The 12,427-nt window shown below is 50.0% G+C and overlaps 1 protein-coding gene across 1 annotated transcript; it reads right to left on the reverse strand.

The window, feature by feature from the left end:
• Nucleotides 1-5,814: 5,814 nt before the first annotated feature.
• On the reverse strand, nt 5,815-7,580 carry CCR75_005799 (uncharacterized protein; the record flags this gene model as incomplete). The annotated part of the gene is made up of 2 exons (XM_067963874.1): nt 5,815-6,645; nt 6,708-7,580. 2 exons carry the CDS (start codon nt 7,578-7,580, stop codon nt 6,145-6,147), a joined length of 1,374 nt encoding a protein of 457 aa, XP_067816021.1. The 3' UTR covers nt 5,815-6,144.
• Between the last annotated feature and the right edge of the window lie 4,847 nt (nt 7,581-12,427).

The raw sequence follows: 12,427 nt of genomic DNA on the forward strand, positions 1-12,427 counted from the left end.
AGGCTCGGCATGAAACCATATCGGTTGCTGTAATACATACCCAAGGCGAGCCGTATGGGAGAGGTCCTTCCACGTAACTTCCCACTTGATCAAATACCACAAACGCCAGATGTGTCGCCACCAGTGAGATAACACGTTCCACCGGAGCAAAGCTCCGGGACGCATAGGGCTGATAGTGAGGAAGTCGAGAGTTTTCCAGGAAACCCACATGGGCAAGGCCAGCGAAATAAGTCTAGTTCCCGGAGTGGTCCAGTTACGCTGGGCCGATGCTGACGCAGCGATAATTTGGAGGAACACATTGAGTTTTTGGCGTTTGATCGCCGCTTCGATGCTAGGGATACCTAGACCCCCATTTAAGCGGGTCTGGTACAGAAACTCCTAATGGATAAACTGAATGTGCTTAGCGTTCCGCTCGTAGCGACGCGCAAGCACAAAGCGATTAAGTGTGGACTGCCACTGCTGAACTACGTGCCGCGGGATTGGCACATGCACGGCAAAGTACCAAAGTCGGGAAAGCACCATTGTCATCGAAATAAGCAACCGGCCTTGAAGAGTTCGTGCTCTACGAAACCAGTGCAAAAAGCCTTCGTAGAAACGCCGGTCCATGAACTCGACAATGGCGTTGTCAACTGTATCCTGACCGAAGAGAATGCCCAAGAACTTAACCGTCTCACCCCGTTGTAGCACCTTGGCAACAGGAAAACAAAGCGAGGTGCTACGTCGGTTCAGGGGCATAATCACGCTCTTAACAAGGTTGGGCCTGGCTCCGGAGCCGCCACAGTATAGTTGAATTAGCTCAAGCTGCGCTTGAACACCTGAGAGCGAGCTGGATAGCAACGTGGAATCGTCCGTAAAGAAGACACTCGTGACAGAGTGGTCGTTGGAAAGACATACACCATGCTCCTCATGCTGTCAGAGCAGGTTACCAAGGGGTCCATGACCATGACAACTAACAGTGACGATAGCGGATCGCCTTGTTTGACCCCACGGAGAGGAGGGGAAGAAATGAGGTTGAACGTGGCCATTGAGAAGGAGGTGAGCCTGAGGACCAGTGTAGAGAAGTCTCACCCAGTTGGTAAAGTCACCTCCACAGCCCATGTGATCGAGCACTTGAAACATGACGCTCCACTCGACCCGATCATACGCTTTCTCAAAGTCGAGAAACATGGCGTTAGCATCCTCATCGAGTTCAGTCACCAGATCTTGTAGATCAGCGAGAACCTCACGTGGTGATATATAGTCCGACGCTTGACAGACGCCTTTTGGTCATCATGAATAAGATGTCGAAGAAAAGTCTGAAGGCGATACGTCAGCACCTTGGACAACGAGTTGACATCTACACCAATCCGCGAGATTGGTCTGAAGTTGCCGAAGTCATTCCGCGGATACTTTTTTGTGTAACATGCACACAGCTGACTTGCGTTGAGAGGTAAGAAGCTCACCACGTGCCAGCTGGTGGTTGAACACAATGCGCAGGCATTCACTAAATGTATATGGTGCAATTTGATAAAAATCAGCAGTGAGGCCATCCATGCCTGGGGCAGAATTAGCTCTCATGTGTTTAAGTGCTTCAGCGAAGTCAGCACCAGCAATGGGAGCATTGAGAATATATTGGTCAGCATTCGAGAGACGTTTATCGATCGTAGACAGCAGCTGCTCTCGGCTAGCGCGGTCGGTATGTGGTAGTGGTCCGGCAAGACTAGCAGCATCACCCATGATTAAGCCCCAATGGGCTCGAAATCTGGCTGAGATGTCCGCCGGGTTGCTTGAGGTGGAGCCATCAGGAGTTCGCACCTCCTCATTGCTTATCCGTCGAAGGGACGGATCAATCGGACGGAAGAAAAAACGAGAAGAAGTTTCGGAATTCTGAATGTGAAAGTCGAAAGCCGAGTCTTGCTTATAGCAACTGGATCGGTGCGCACAGTCCCGGTATGCCTCTAGTGCAGCATGAAACATTGATTGTGAAATTTCATTTCGCTTGGAGCGGTAAATGAAAGCTGCTTCGTCGAGCGTCGCTCGCGCCGCAACCAGCGCACCTTCCTGTTGCCGCCGTAAATGCCGCTGCAGAGCCAATAGCTAGCGCCGAATGGATTTCTCCCATTGTTTCCAGGATGGATGCTTTGCGAAGGTTGTTAAGCGCCTACTGTGCTTCACCGCGGATGGCATCGACCACATCCGGGTACTCTAGAAGATATTCAGGAAATCGCCACTATTTGTATCCTTGGGGCTGAACTAAGGACTTCAATGTTACTGCGTGTGATAAATGGTCACCAGCGCCCTGTGGATCGAAGTAAGTCGAATCCCCGTATAAAGCGTTGCAAAAATCCGTTGACAATAGAGCGTAGTCCAGCCGGTTCAGTCGTGGCTGTGGACCGGTGTACAGGCGCTCCCGGGAGTGATGAATGCGCCAGGCGTCAACGGCTCCCAACTTACCTAGCCAATCCATACACGCGCTTTGGCCTGGACGAGCAACCAATCGTGGCTGTGCCGAGTCAAGGCTAGGATGTTGAGAGGCGTGTTCAAGTCACCGAGGACGATGTGCGTCGCATTGTCTTCAAAGCTGTTGACATGGGGATGATTGAAAAAGACAGCTTTGTCGTGATCGTCCACTGGTGAGTACACGTTAAGGACGTACAATGGGGCACTTTTGACCACTAGTCGGACGACAAGATAGCGACCCGGCACAGTCAGTTCACGAAGTTCTGCTGCCGTGTCGAAACCTGGAAAATAGGGTCGAATAAGAGTAAGGAGCGCATCCAGACCGGTTCATCGTCCGCGATGTGCTGACGGCGCCTGGATCGCTAACAAAAAAATTGTGCATGCATTGAGCGTGAAGGTGAAACCGGAAGGTCGACAGATGGTGGCTATCATGGAGCTTGGTCTCCTGGACGCAGGAAAGGCTATATTGGGATAGCAAGTGCTCAATAAGCAGGTACCCATTCTTCTTGATACCGTTCGTATTAACGGTAAGCAAAGTGACGTTCTGCCACGAGACTGCAGTCTGATCCATTCGTGAAGCCACCTTAGTGGCGTGTTGAAAGTGGCCCCGCCACTAGGACCGGCCGATTCTCTGATTTCTGAAGCTGGAGCACCTCCTCGTTCTCAGGGAAGAATCGTCCGCAGTCACGAAGATATTCGAAGTCATCGAGCATTTCACCTTGCCATTGGACTTGTTTCCAGATCGTGAAGCAGTGTATGCCGATGGGTGAGCGAAGAAGAGCCAGTAGCATGTTGGGGTGGAGCAGACGGCGGTTGTGCGCCGGTATCCAGGGAACCGACCAACCTGTCAATCGTTGGAGCCAGTAGTAGCTCTCAAAGATCTGAGGCGCGGTGCACATCAGCATCAGCTCAAAAAGAGATAGAGCTCTAGTTGCGCGTACGATAGTAACTAGATCTGGGTTCGCATACCACTCTTTAGTGCACTGGAGCACACCATCGCGTGTCTTGGGCACGTTGATGCCGAAAAACTTTAACCAGTTACGAGCAAAAGTGGTGGAGTCGGTAGGAGCAGCCGCACTCAAAATACGATTAACCAGGTGCTGTGCCAGTTCGGTGACGCTGGGGCTGAGCTCACGCATCTCTCGCAGAAGTGCAGTGTTGAACGCCAACGGAGCCCTGAAGGAGCTCGTGTAAGTCAGCGAATCAGGATTATTGGACGTATGGAGCGACTTCTGGATGCCGCGCACCATGGCGTCCGCAGCAGCCAACCGATCGGGAGGGAGCTGAAGAGTAGCCGTCTCTTCGGCAGCAATCATCTCTCTGATGATCTCTTGGATTGGAGTAGGCTCCTTGGTTTTAACCACCTTGGTGTGGTTTTTGGTAAGGAAGTGACTAACTTCCTTTGATGCAGTCAGGTCGCGAGGCGAGCGAATCTTTCGCGGTACGATCTGGTACCGTGGTATTTTCATTTCGTCGACCGTCGCTGGGCAGCAATCAAAATCGACTTCAACACTGCTTAGAATGTCAAAATAGTTGTTTGTTGTGACACCAGCGAGAGGCTTTGGACGAGACTTCATCAACATGTTGGCAAAGTCCTCATCAGCTCGAGAACGTTTGCCCTTGCGTTTGCCTCCGGTCACACGAACCAATGCAGACTCAGTAGCCGGAACGGGTTGTGTGTGGCGATGGGGAAGCAGAAGGAGCTGAGAGAATTTCAAACTGCTTGTTGGCGACATTACCTGTGATCCTGCAGTGTCGAGGGATAATTCACTGGGCGTTAAATTTCCAGGGGAGGCTGCAGCAGGGACTATACCAGATATCGTGGATGCACGTGCACGAATAGATCGCTGAAGTGAAGTCTTTGACCCGTCAGTGCGTACCACTGCAGCGAAGGAAGGCTGTGGTGCGCTGGCACTCGGCATGGGAGGAGTTGTCGAAGACCGTGGGATAGCAGTTGCCTTGAGGTCGAGAGCATGAATAGAACGTTGCCCGTACGCTAGTCTCTGCGACGGAAATGACGATTTTTTTTGCGTGTACCGGGTAGACCCGGCCATCGAACACAAGTTGCTCGCAGGCGGTTCCACGTACAACAAGCTCGGGTGGGAATGGCTAGACCGGAAGTATATACGCCAGGTAGCGGTAGTAATGACCGCATCCAAATTCACATCACGAAAAGTGCCATAAAGTGGCTGAGCTCTAAGCTCAAAGAAGCGTTTCAGCATGAGGTCTGCGCCAAGTCACTATCGGCACTCGACACATCAATGAAGAAGCGTTCGGCGAGAATGTCAAACTCGCCGAAATGCTATTTACCGCCAAGGATCTTGACTGCTTGGCCGGCTAGTCGTTGGCAAGCTTCTCGAGTCTTCACCTTGATTCCGCCAGGCGCCTAAGTTAGCTGACCGAGTTGATGTAGCTCAATTTGCTGGCTAACAATAGGATTGCCATGATCCTTCAGCAACGAAGCTAGAATTTTGCTCGGCGCGGTACGCTGGAATGCCTGGCCAGTCTCAATGACCATCACAAAGCGCGCCCGAGGCAAAACATACGGGCGAGCGCGGTCAATAGAGGCGGCAAGCTGACTCCAGTCGCCACAGGACGCATACAGGGCGTCGATGGCTTCAATGTCCACAGCCTTGGGCCGAGGCATCTCGACTCGTGGCGGGGTGGATGCTTTAACGGTGTCACGACGGATCACCGTTGAGCGCTGAAGCAAGGCACGAAGCGTCGGCGAGCGCAAGTGCTCGCGATCAGTCGACCGTGCGTCATCAGCAGTAGGGGGATGCGCAGCCCTAACATGGGTGGGTGGTGTGTCTTGGCGAAAAAAAGTGTCAGGCAGCCCATCCTCGTCAGGATCCTGTAGAGCATCTGGCTCGTTCATAGACGGTGCACGCAGCTGCACGACCATACCATCGCCGGACTCCGAAGACAACTCAGTGAATCCGTGTTCGCAGGAGCTAGTGGACTGTAGGTTCGAGGAAACTTCCAAGGATCGATCGACGTTCGCAAGTACCGGAGATAACAAATTTGGACCAGATGCAACCACAGCTTCCACTACTGACGTGGCAGACGTAAGGTCATCGATACTGGAATCCGTATGAGCAAATCGGAGCTGAGCGCAAAAGGGGAAAGGGTTCTTCTGTTTTGCTTTAGTTGCTTATGATTGACAAGGCTGCAAGATAAGTAGTGTCAGTTTGCCCGAGTGGTCTAAGGGGTTACGTTCAGGTCGTAATGTTCTCGAACGCGTGGGTTCAAATCCCACAGCTGACAAACCTTTATTCGAGCTGAAGAAATAATTTTAAGTCCGAAAACCGGCGTTAAATTGAAGCGTAAGGTACCAAAAGTGTACGCGCTGCAAAATAGGGTGTGATATCAAGGAAAAGGGTGTGTTGTTGGGAGCTTTTCAATTTAATTCAGGCAGCTTCACTTCAAAGAGCTAGTCAACACGATAATTTACTGCAAGCAAATCGAAACACTGCTAGCAGGCGAGAGATATCGCAGTCAACTCGTCCGAGTTGATGGAACTTACATCCAAGCGTTGTGCTACTCGAAGCTGTTCAAGAGCCGACAAGGCAACAACCGCATATACCTCTTGTGCAGCAATGGTTCCCATCGGCGATTCGGCGTGAATGTAAAATACATTTCTAGCTTCCAATACTGTCTACAACCCTATGGCGTGTCAAAGTGTTGACACATCAATTGCATTGCTTATGCCAACACGCCCTTTGTACTTGGCACGCCCGCCGTGCCGTCGCGTTGAACGGCCGTCCGCAGCGCAATGGCCAGCGCTTTAAAAGACGCCTCGGCACGGTGGTGATCGTTACGACCACGAAGCACGTCTACGTGCAGCGTAATCCGTGCAGCACTAGCAAACGACTCGAAAAAGTGGGTAATCATTTCGCAAGACAAATCCCCAACACTCGGACGAATCAAGTGCAAGTTGATTTCACTATGTGGGCGACTGGAAATGTCCACAATCGCACGCGAAAGCGCTTCATCCAGCGGCACGCACGTGGACCCAAAGCGATTGATCCCTGCACGATCGCCCAGCGCGACGTCAAAGGCCTCGCCAAGCGTTAACGCGCAGTCTTCGGTTGTATGGTGGTCATCAATCCACGTGTCGCCTTTACACTCGAGCTCCATGTCAAATCGACTATGCTTTGCCAAAGCTGTAAGCATATGATCCAAAAACCCAATGCCTGAGCTAATCTACAATAAAAGCAATAAAATAAGTTTCGAAGTTACTGGCGTCAAATATCGTTGTGACGAACCTTCGACTTGCCCGTGCCATCTAGAAATAATTTTACGTTAATAGACGTTTCCTTCGTTTGTCGTGAAATTGTAGCTTTTCGATCGCATGAATTCATTTTGTCATTCACACTTGCGTTCAATATTAATGGCTTGTTTATATCGATTGGCAAGACAAAGTCAAGCAATTCGGCTAGTCCTGGATGCAGCACCATGGACGCTCCCGCTTGTTTTAATACAATGCCAATTTCTGCAGGCCGCTGCTCTAGAATGGACTTGGCATACGCTTGTGGCGTTAACACGCCGTACGCAATCGTTCCAGCTTTGCATGCAGCTACGATATCGTCGACTGTATCGCCTATCATAACAGCATGGTGGGCCTCGACACCCAATGCCTTCAGAGCTAGCAATAGTGGCTTGGGAGATGGTTTTGGAGGACAATCCTCCATACAAATTTGCACTGGAAACAAATGATCAATTTGATAGGTTTTTAAGAACTTCTCGCAATCTTTTCGTGGTCGTCCTGTGACCACGGCCATCCCTTTTGGTAGACGGCGGTCAAGTTCAGCGAGTAACCCCTTGGAAATAAGCAGTGTCTCAAGCTCACATAGGCCTGGTGTGCTATCTACGCCTTGATATAAAGCTTCAAACTGAGTTGTGATCGCTTCAAGTGTAGGTGTAGCGCTAGTGGCGCGAAGGCCATCGAGGACTAGTCGGTGCGTTAAGAGCCAGTCATTGTTGGCATCTCCCAAAAGTTTATGCCGATCGATATCTTCATGGGTGACTGAAACGCCAAAGTGATGCGCAGTGGCTATAATGGCCTGACGATAGGATTGGGAAACTTCGGCAAGCACACCATCCATGTCCAGCAGTATCGCCTGAACTGGAAACCCCATTCTTTGAATGATAGTCACGATTAGATAAGCTTGTGAACTTGTATATAAAACTAAGACGCACATTTATTTAAATAAAGACTAAACACGATTTTTGCCGTTTTTAATTTAAATTGAAAGTGTAAGAAATAGGATATTTGGGTTTTAGCACCTTAATAATATAAGCATAAGCTTTTAAATTGTAGCCAACGCTATCGTTTTTATACCGCTAAACATCTGAGTTTGCTTTACAGTAAGCTTCGCGTGGATCCTCCAGATATAGCGGGAGGATGCTGGTCAAGAAGTAAAGTCCAATCGAAGGCAATTCGCAACGTAAAGAAATAAACTTTTTGCAAAATTACTTGCGTCGCAGACGACGCTAAAGGGCTTATCCGCGTCTGGCAATGCCAAGACCGGTGCCTCTACAAGAGACTGCTTCACTGATGTGAACGCATCATCTTGTTCTTTTAACCAAACCTATTCTGTGTCCTTTTTAAGGAGATCAGATAATGGTTTAGTTTGCTCAGCATAATTCTTGCTATACTTATGCAAGTAATTAGCGAGCCCTAGAAATTGACGCAAATCCTTCACATGCCGTGGGATCGGCCATTCCTTTACTGATTTTACTTTGTCTGGGTCTGCATGTACACCATGTGTACCTAGGATGCAACCCAGCACAGGTATCTCAGGGACCCCTCTGACGCACTTTTGCAAGTTGACGTACAATTGGGCGTCCTTCAAAGTCTGCAACACTGCGTCTAAATGACGCTTGTGCGACTCTATTGCGCTCAGCCCGTCCTCGGCCCTACTATGCACGAATACATCGTCAAAGTAATGAGGCGCGTAGGCACGGTGCTGACGCATCACGTGAGCCACCACTCGGTTAAATGTCGCAGGTGCGTTTTTCAACCCTTGGGACATCACAAGCCACTCCCAAAGCATACCGCTTGGGGTGCTTACTGCCGTTTTGGCAACATCGGACTCTCTCATGAGTACCTGATAGTAACCATCCTTCAAATCCAACGCGGAAAGATAGTTGACTTTCCCATGGAGTTCAACAAGACATCTTTCCGCGGGATTGGCGTTTGCGCCTGTATGATCGCCGTGTTCAGCTTATTGTAAGCATGAACGAAGCGCCATCCACCTGTGGCTTTACGCACACAAATGGTAGGGCTGCAGTGAGGCGATTTGCTCTCACGCACATGTCCCGCCTTGGCTCGTTTGTCGAAGAACTCATCGATATAATCGACTTGTTCTTTCGGCAACGGCCATTGCCTGGTCACACAATACTTGGTGCCAGGTTCGAGGTCTACCTCGTGCCCGATGCCCCTATCTGCTGGTAGGCGGCTCGGCACTTCTTCTGGAACACATCGCGATGTTTCCACAGAACCTCAAAGAGCGGACTGTATCTCAAGACATTCAGCCTTGAGCAGCGAACCGCTACTTTTTGTCCGTTTCTAGGACTCTCTTGTCCATTGTGGACGACGAGCAACAGTCCACCAAGTTCTCTTCTGGAACTGGTGCCACTATTTCGTGGATAATTCCTTCCTTTAATTCGGCAAGGAACAGATCTTTCGACATCGCCGGGAGATTAACTATCTCCTCGGCAGATTTAGAGGCTTGCCGGAGCATCTCAAATGAGGATGCCTACGCAATTTCGTCTTTGACGGCCTCAAACACCTCGTTCGAAGGCTCATCCACTTGATTAAGAGCTGATCCATCGGTCACTGGTTTAGACGTGCCTTTGATCGTCCTAATCTGTCGGGTACTCGTTCTTCGAGTCACCATGACCTTTTTCTGGGAAGCGGGTGCCGTTGCACTCCTGGTTAACGCACCCCTTCCAACTGCACCAGGCTCTAGGCACTGTACCAGTTTATGCGACGCTTGAATTCCTGTCAGCTCGCTGGCTACCACCACAGACTCTCGACTCTGTGCAGGAAATTCGGACGCGTAAATACTTGTTATTGCCTTTTTCACTACCTCAGTCTCCACGAGCTGGGTTGGAATTGTTGACGCTTGACATCCCGTCAACGCACCCTTAATTGTGTTCGACACGACATCAGTTGCATAAGCCTCTCGCAGGAGCACATCCTTTCCGGTATCCTGGGTAGAGTTCGCAACTGTGCGTGTACGCCAGTCTATCCATGGTTGGTGTTTTGCCAACCATGGCATACCTAGGATGAGGTCATACGGACTTTCCATACCTAGCATTGTAAACTTCTCTTTACAAGAGAAGTCACTAAAGCTGAAGGCGAGTTCTACCTGAACTCCCTCAGACTTAACGAGCGCGCCGTTCGCTAAACGAACGGTCGCCTCTTCTCGCTTGTCATCCTGGCAAAGCGACTCAAACATCGCCGGTCTCTTTCTTAGAGCCGCGAGTTTCACAAAATTTTATCACTAGGAGGGTCATCATCTGGTCATAGCCTCATACTAGAGAGCTACAGACCACCAGGGTTGAGGTCCGAAATTTCGGGAACTCAGGGACTACGCTACCCATTTGTTCCACAACTCTGGACTTAGGGGTAGCTTCAGAGTCCGCGTCAGTGGGGCGTCCCGCCCCTACTGCGCTCCTGCATTTCCCGACCCTTCAGTGGTTCATGCAGAAGTCATGCATCTCGCACGCTGGTTCTTGCCATCGCCCTTTGGGTAGGGAGTCCTCTTGCTGGGCATCTTTGCCCCAGCAGGGACCCTGGCATAGCAGCGAGCCATCAAATGGCCGCGCTTGCCGCATTTAAAACAGACAACGTCTGCATTGCCCAACTCCATGGGAGTGGCATCTGACCTCTCGGCCGACGACTTATACCAAGCTGTCGCCGAGGCACTGTTGTAGGATTGCTCCTCAACTAAGGCAATTTGGATTGCCTCTTCCATCGTCGACGGCACCTTTCTGAAAAGGGACTGTCGCGACGGGCCATGCCGTAGTCCGTTCAAAACGTGGGCTCCTTAATGTGCTCCGAAATCGGACCTACGCTAATGGACGCGGACAGCGAGCGCATCTCTTGCACATACTCTTGCACATACTCTTGTAGAGATCGCTTCGCCTGTCGCGCTCAAAAGAAGCGCGCCCGAAGCGACACTTCGTTGTTCGGCGGCTGGTTCATGGCGCGAATCTTTTCCTTGAAGATAGTGTAGCCTGTATAGGCATGGACAGCGTTATCTAACGCAAATCCCACCACTGGGAATTCCATTACCCTCTATTTATACTCTAGTTTATTAGTTTTGAAAAAATATACAAAGTTGGGCTTTAATTTTGTTCTTTCAACTTAAAAAACCACCTACAAACCCTTTACACCGAATCATACCTGATTTTGTTCTTGTAAAAAAAGTTCATAGCGCTAGGTATGAAGCGTCCGTATAACCTAGCCTAGGCAGCCATGATTTGAAGGATTCGTTCTTTTAAGGGGGGATGGTGTAACGGGCTAAAGTTGCCCTAATCGCCGTGTAAGACATTGTGAAGAATCACAGAGCCGTCAACGGCATCTCTTGGAGCATCGCCCATGTAGGGAACGCCTTTCTGTCCACCATAAGCGTTGAGTATGCCCACATTAAGGCCTTACCGCGCAGGTGCGACATGGCGTACGGCACCATCCGGCTGTCCACCTGGATGAGCTGCGCGACACCGCATTGCTCCACGACTAACAGCCAGTGAACAATCGTGTGCTGCGGCTCCATCGAACTTGGGCATGTCCATCCGAATGGGCCTCGGCTGATGCGGCCGAGCAGAGAGCATCTCAACAACCCTGTTGAGAGCCTCTCCAAGCCTGCTCATGCCTTAGCTCATCTTGAGTCTGAGTGACGGACTCCGCCGCAGCATGGCTCTGTGCCTCGGACGCGGCTCTCCGCTGTCCGAGCATGAATACCTCAAACTGCTCCAACTGAGCAACATGTTGCTCAGAGGGACTGCCCAGGAGCCTGGACAGGGCTTGTCACCAAGTCCCTGCGCCATAAGCCCTGCCACCTCCCGATGATGTTCGGAGAGGTGGGGAAAATGAGCCCAGTCAATATTGAGGCTCATTCTCACGTACACACGCAGAGATGCGGGTCGTGGGAAGGGTTTCAAGTGCTACCAAGTGTAGGCGGGCATGTAATGCAGCCACGGTCTTCTTAGACACACACACCCTAGCACAACGAGGAAGCAGCTTAACCAGCTTCTCTTGCAAGCAGTGAGGTAGTTGTGGTGAGCGCGTTAGCGACCTCACGCAACGCATTAAGTACTTTGGCTAAGTGTCGTCACTGGAGCGGTAATCGGGGCCCTCGTGCGCACTTACTGTAACGGGGCACAACGACTTGTACCGCTTCAGTACGAGTCCACTTCGCACTGCTTCAGTTGCGAGTGGTGCCTTACGTTACTTCACGTACACTAGTACGTGCAGAGGAAGACTTCTCTTTGAGACAACTAACTTAACGAGGGTTAAATAAATACTGTATTTATATAATTAAGTATCTCTTCTTTCTATCTGTTGATGCTAATTAATTATAAACTAATACTAAACATGCAATTGAATTCTTATCTTATCTGATCTGTCTCTTTTTTTTACATCTACAGCTGATTAGTCTGCGGAATCAATATCTATACCTATTTATGGATAAGAATTCTGAATATTACTATATAAAGAAATATTCTCCAAATATTATCTACCTTTTAGATAATATATTAATAAACAATATTTAAGTGTTAATTTCATGTAACGATACACCCCGTTTCATCACCCTCCCTTAAACGACAATCACTCTGACTGTCATTGGATGGAATGATCACTATGTGGCCACTTAATTTTTAAAGCTTTGATTGGTCAGAACCATCATTTTTAATCTCATCGCATGAAGAACAAATTCATGCGGGATGCTGATATTGCGGCGCCCTCAGCTGC

The sequence above is a fragment of the Bremia lactucae genome, linkage group LG7 (genome assembly GCF_004359215.1).
Source record: "Bremia lactucae strain SF5 linkage group LG7, whole genome shotgun sequence".
In the NCBI taxonomy this organism is placed as follows: Eukaryota; Oomycota; class Peronosporomycetes; order Peronosporales; family Peronosporaceae; genus Bremia; species Bremia lactucae.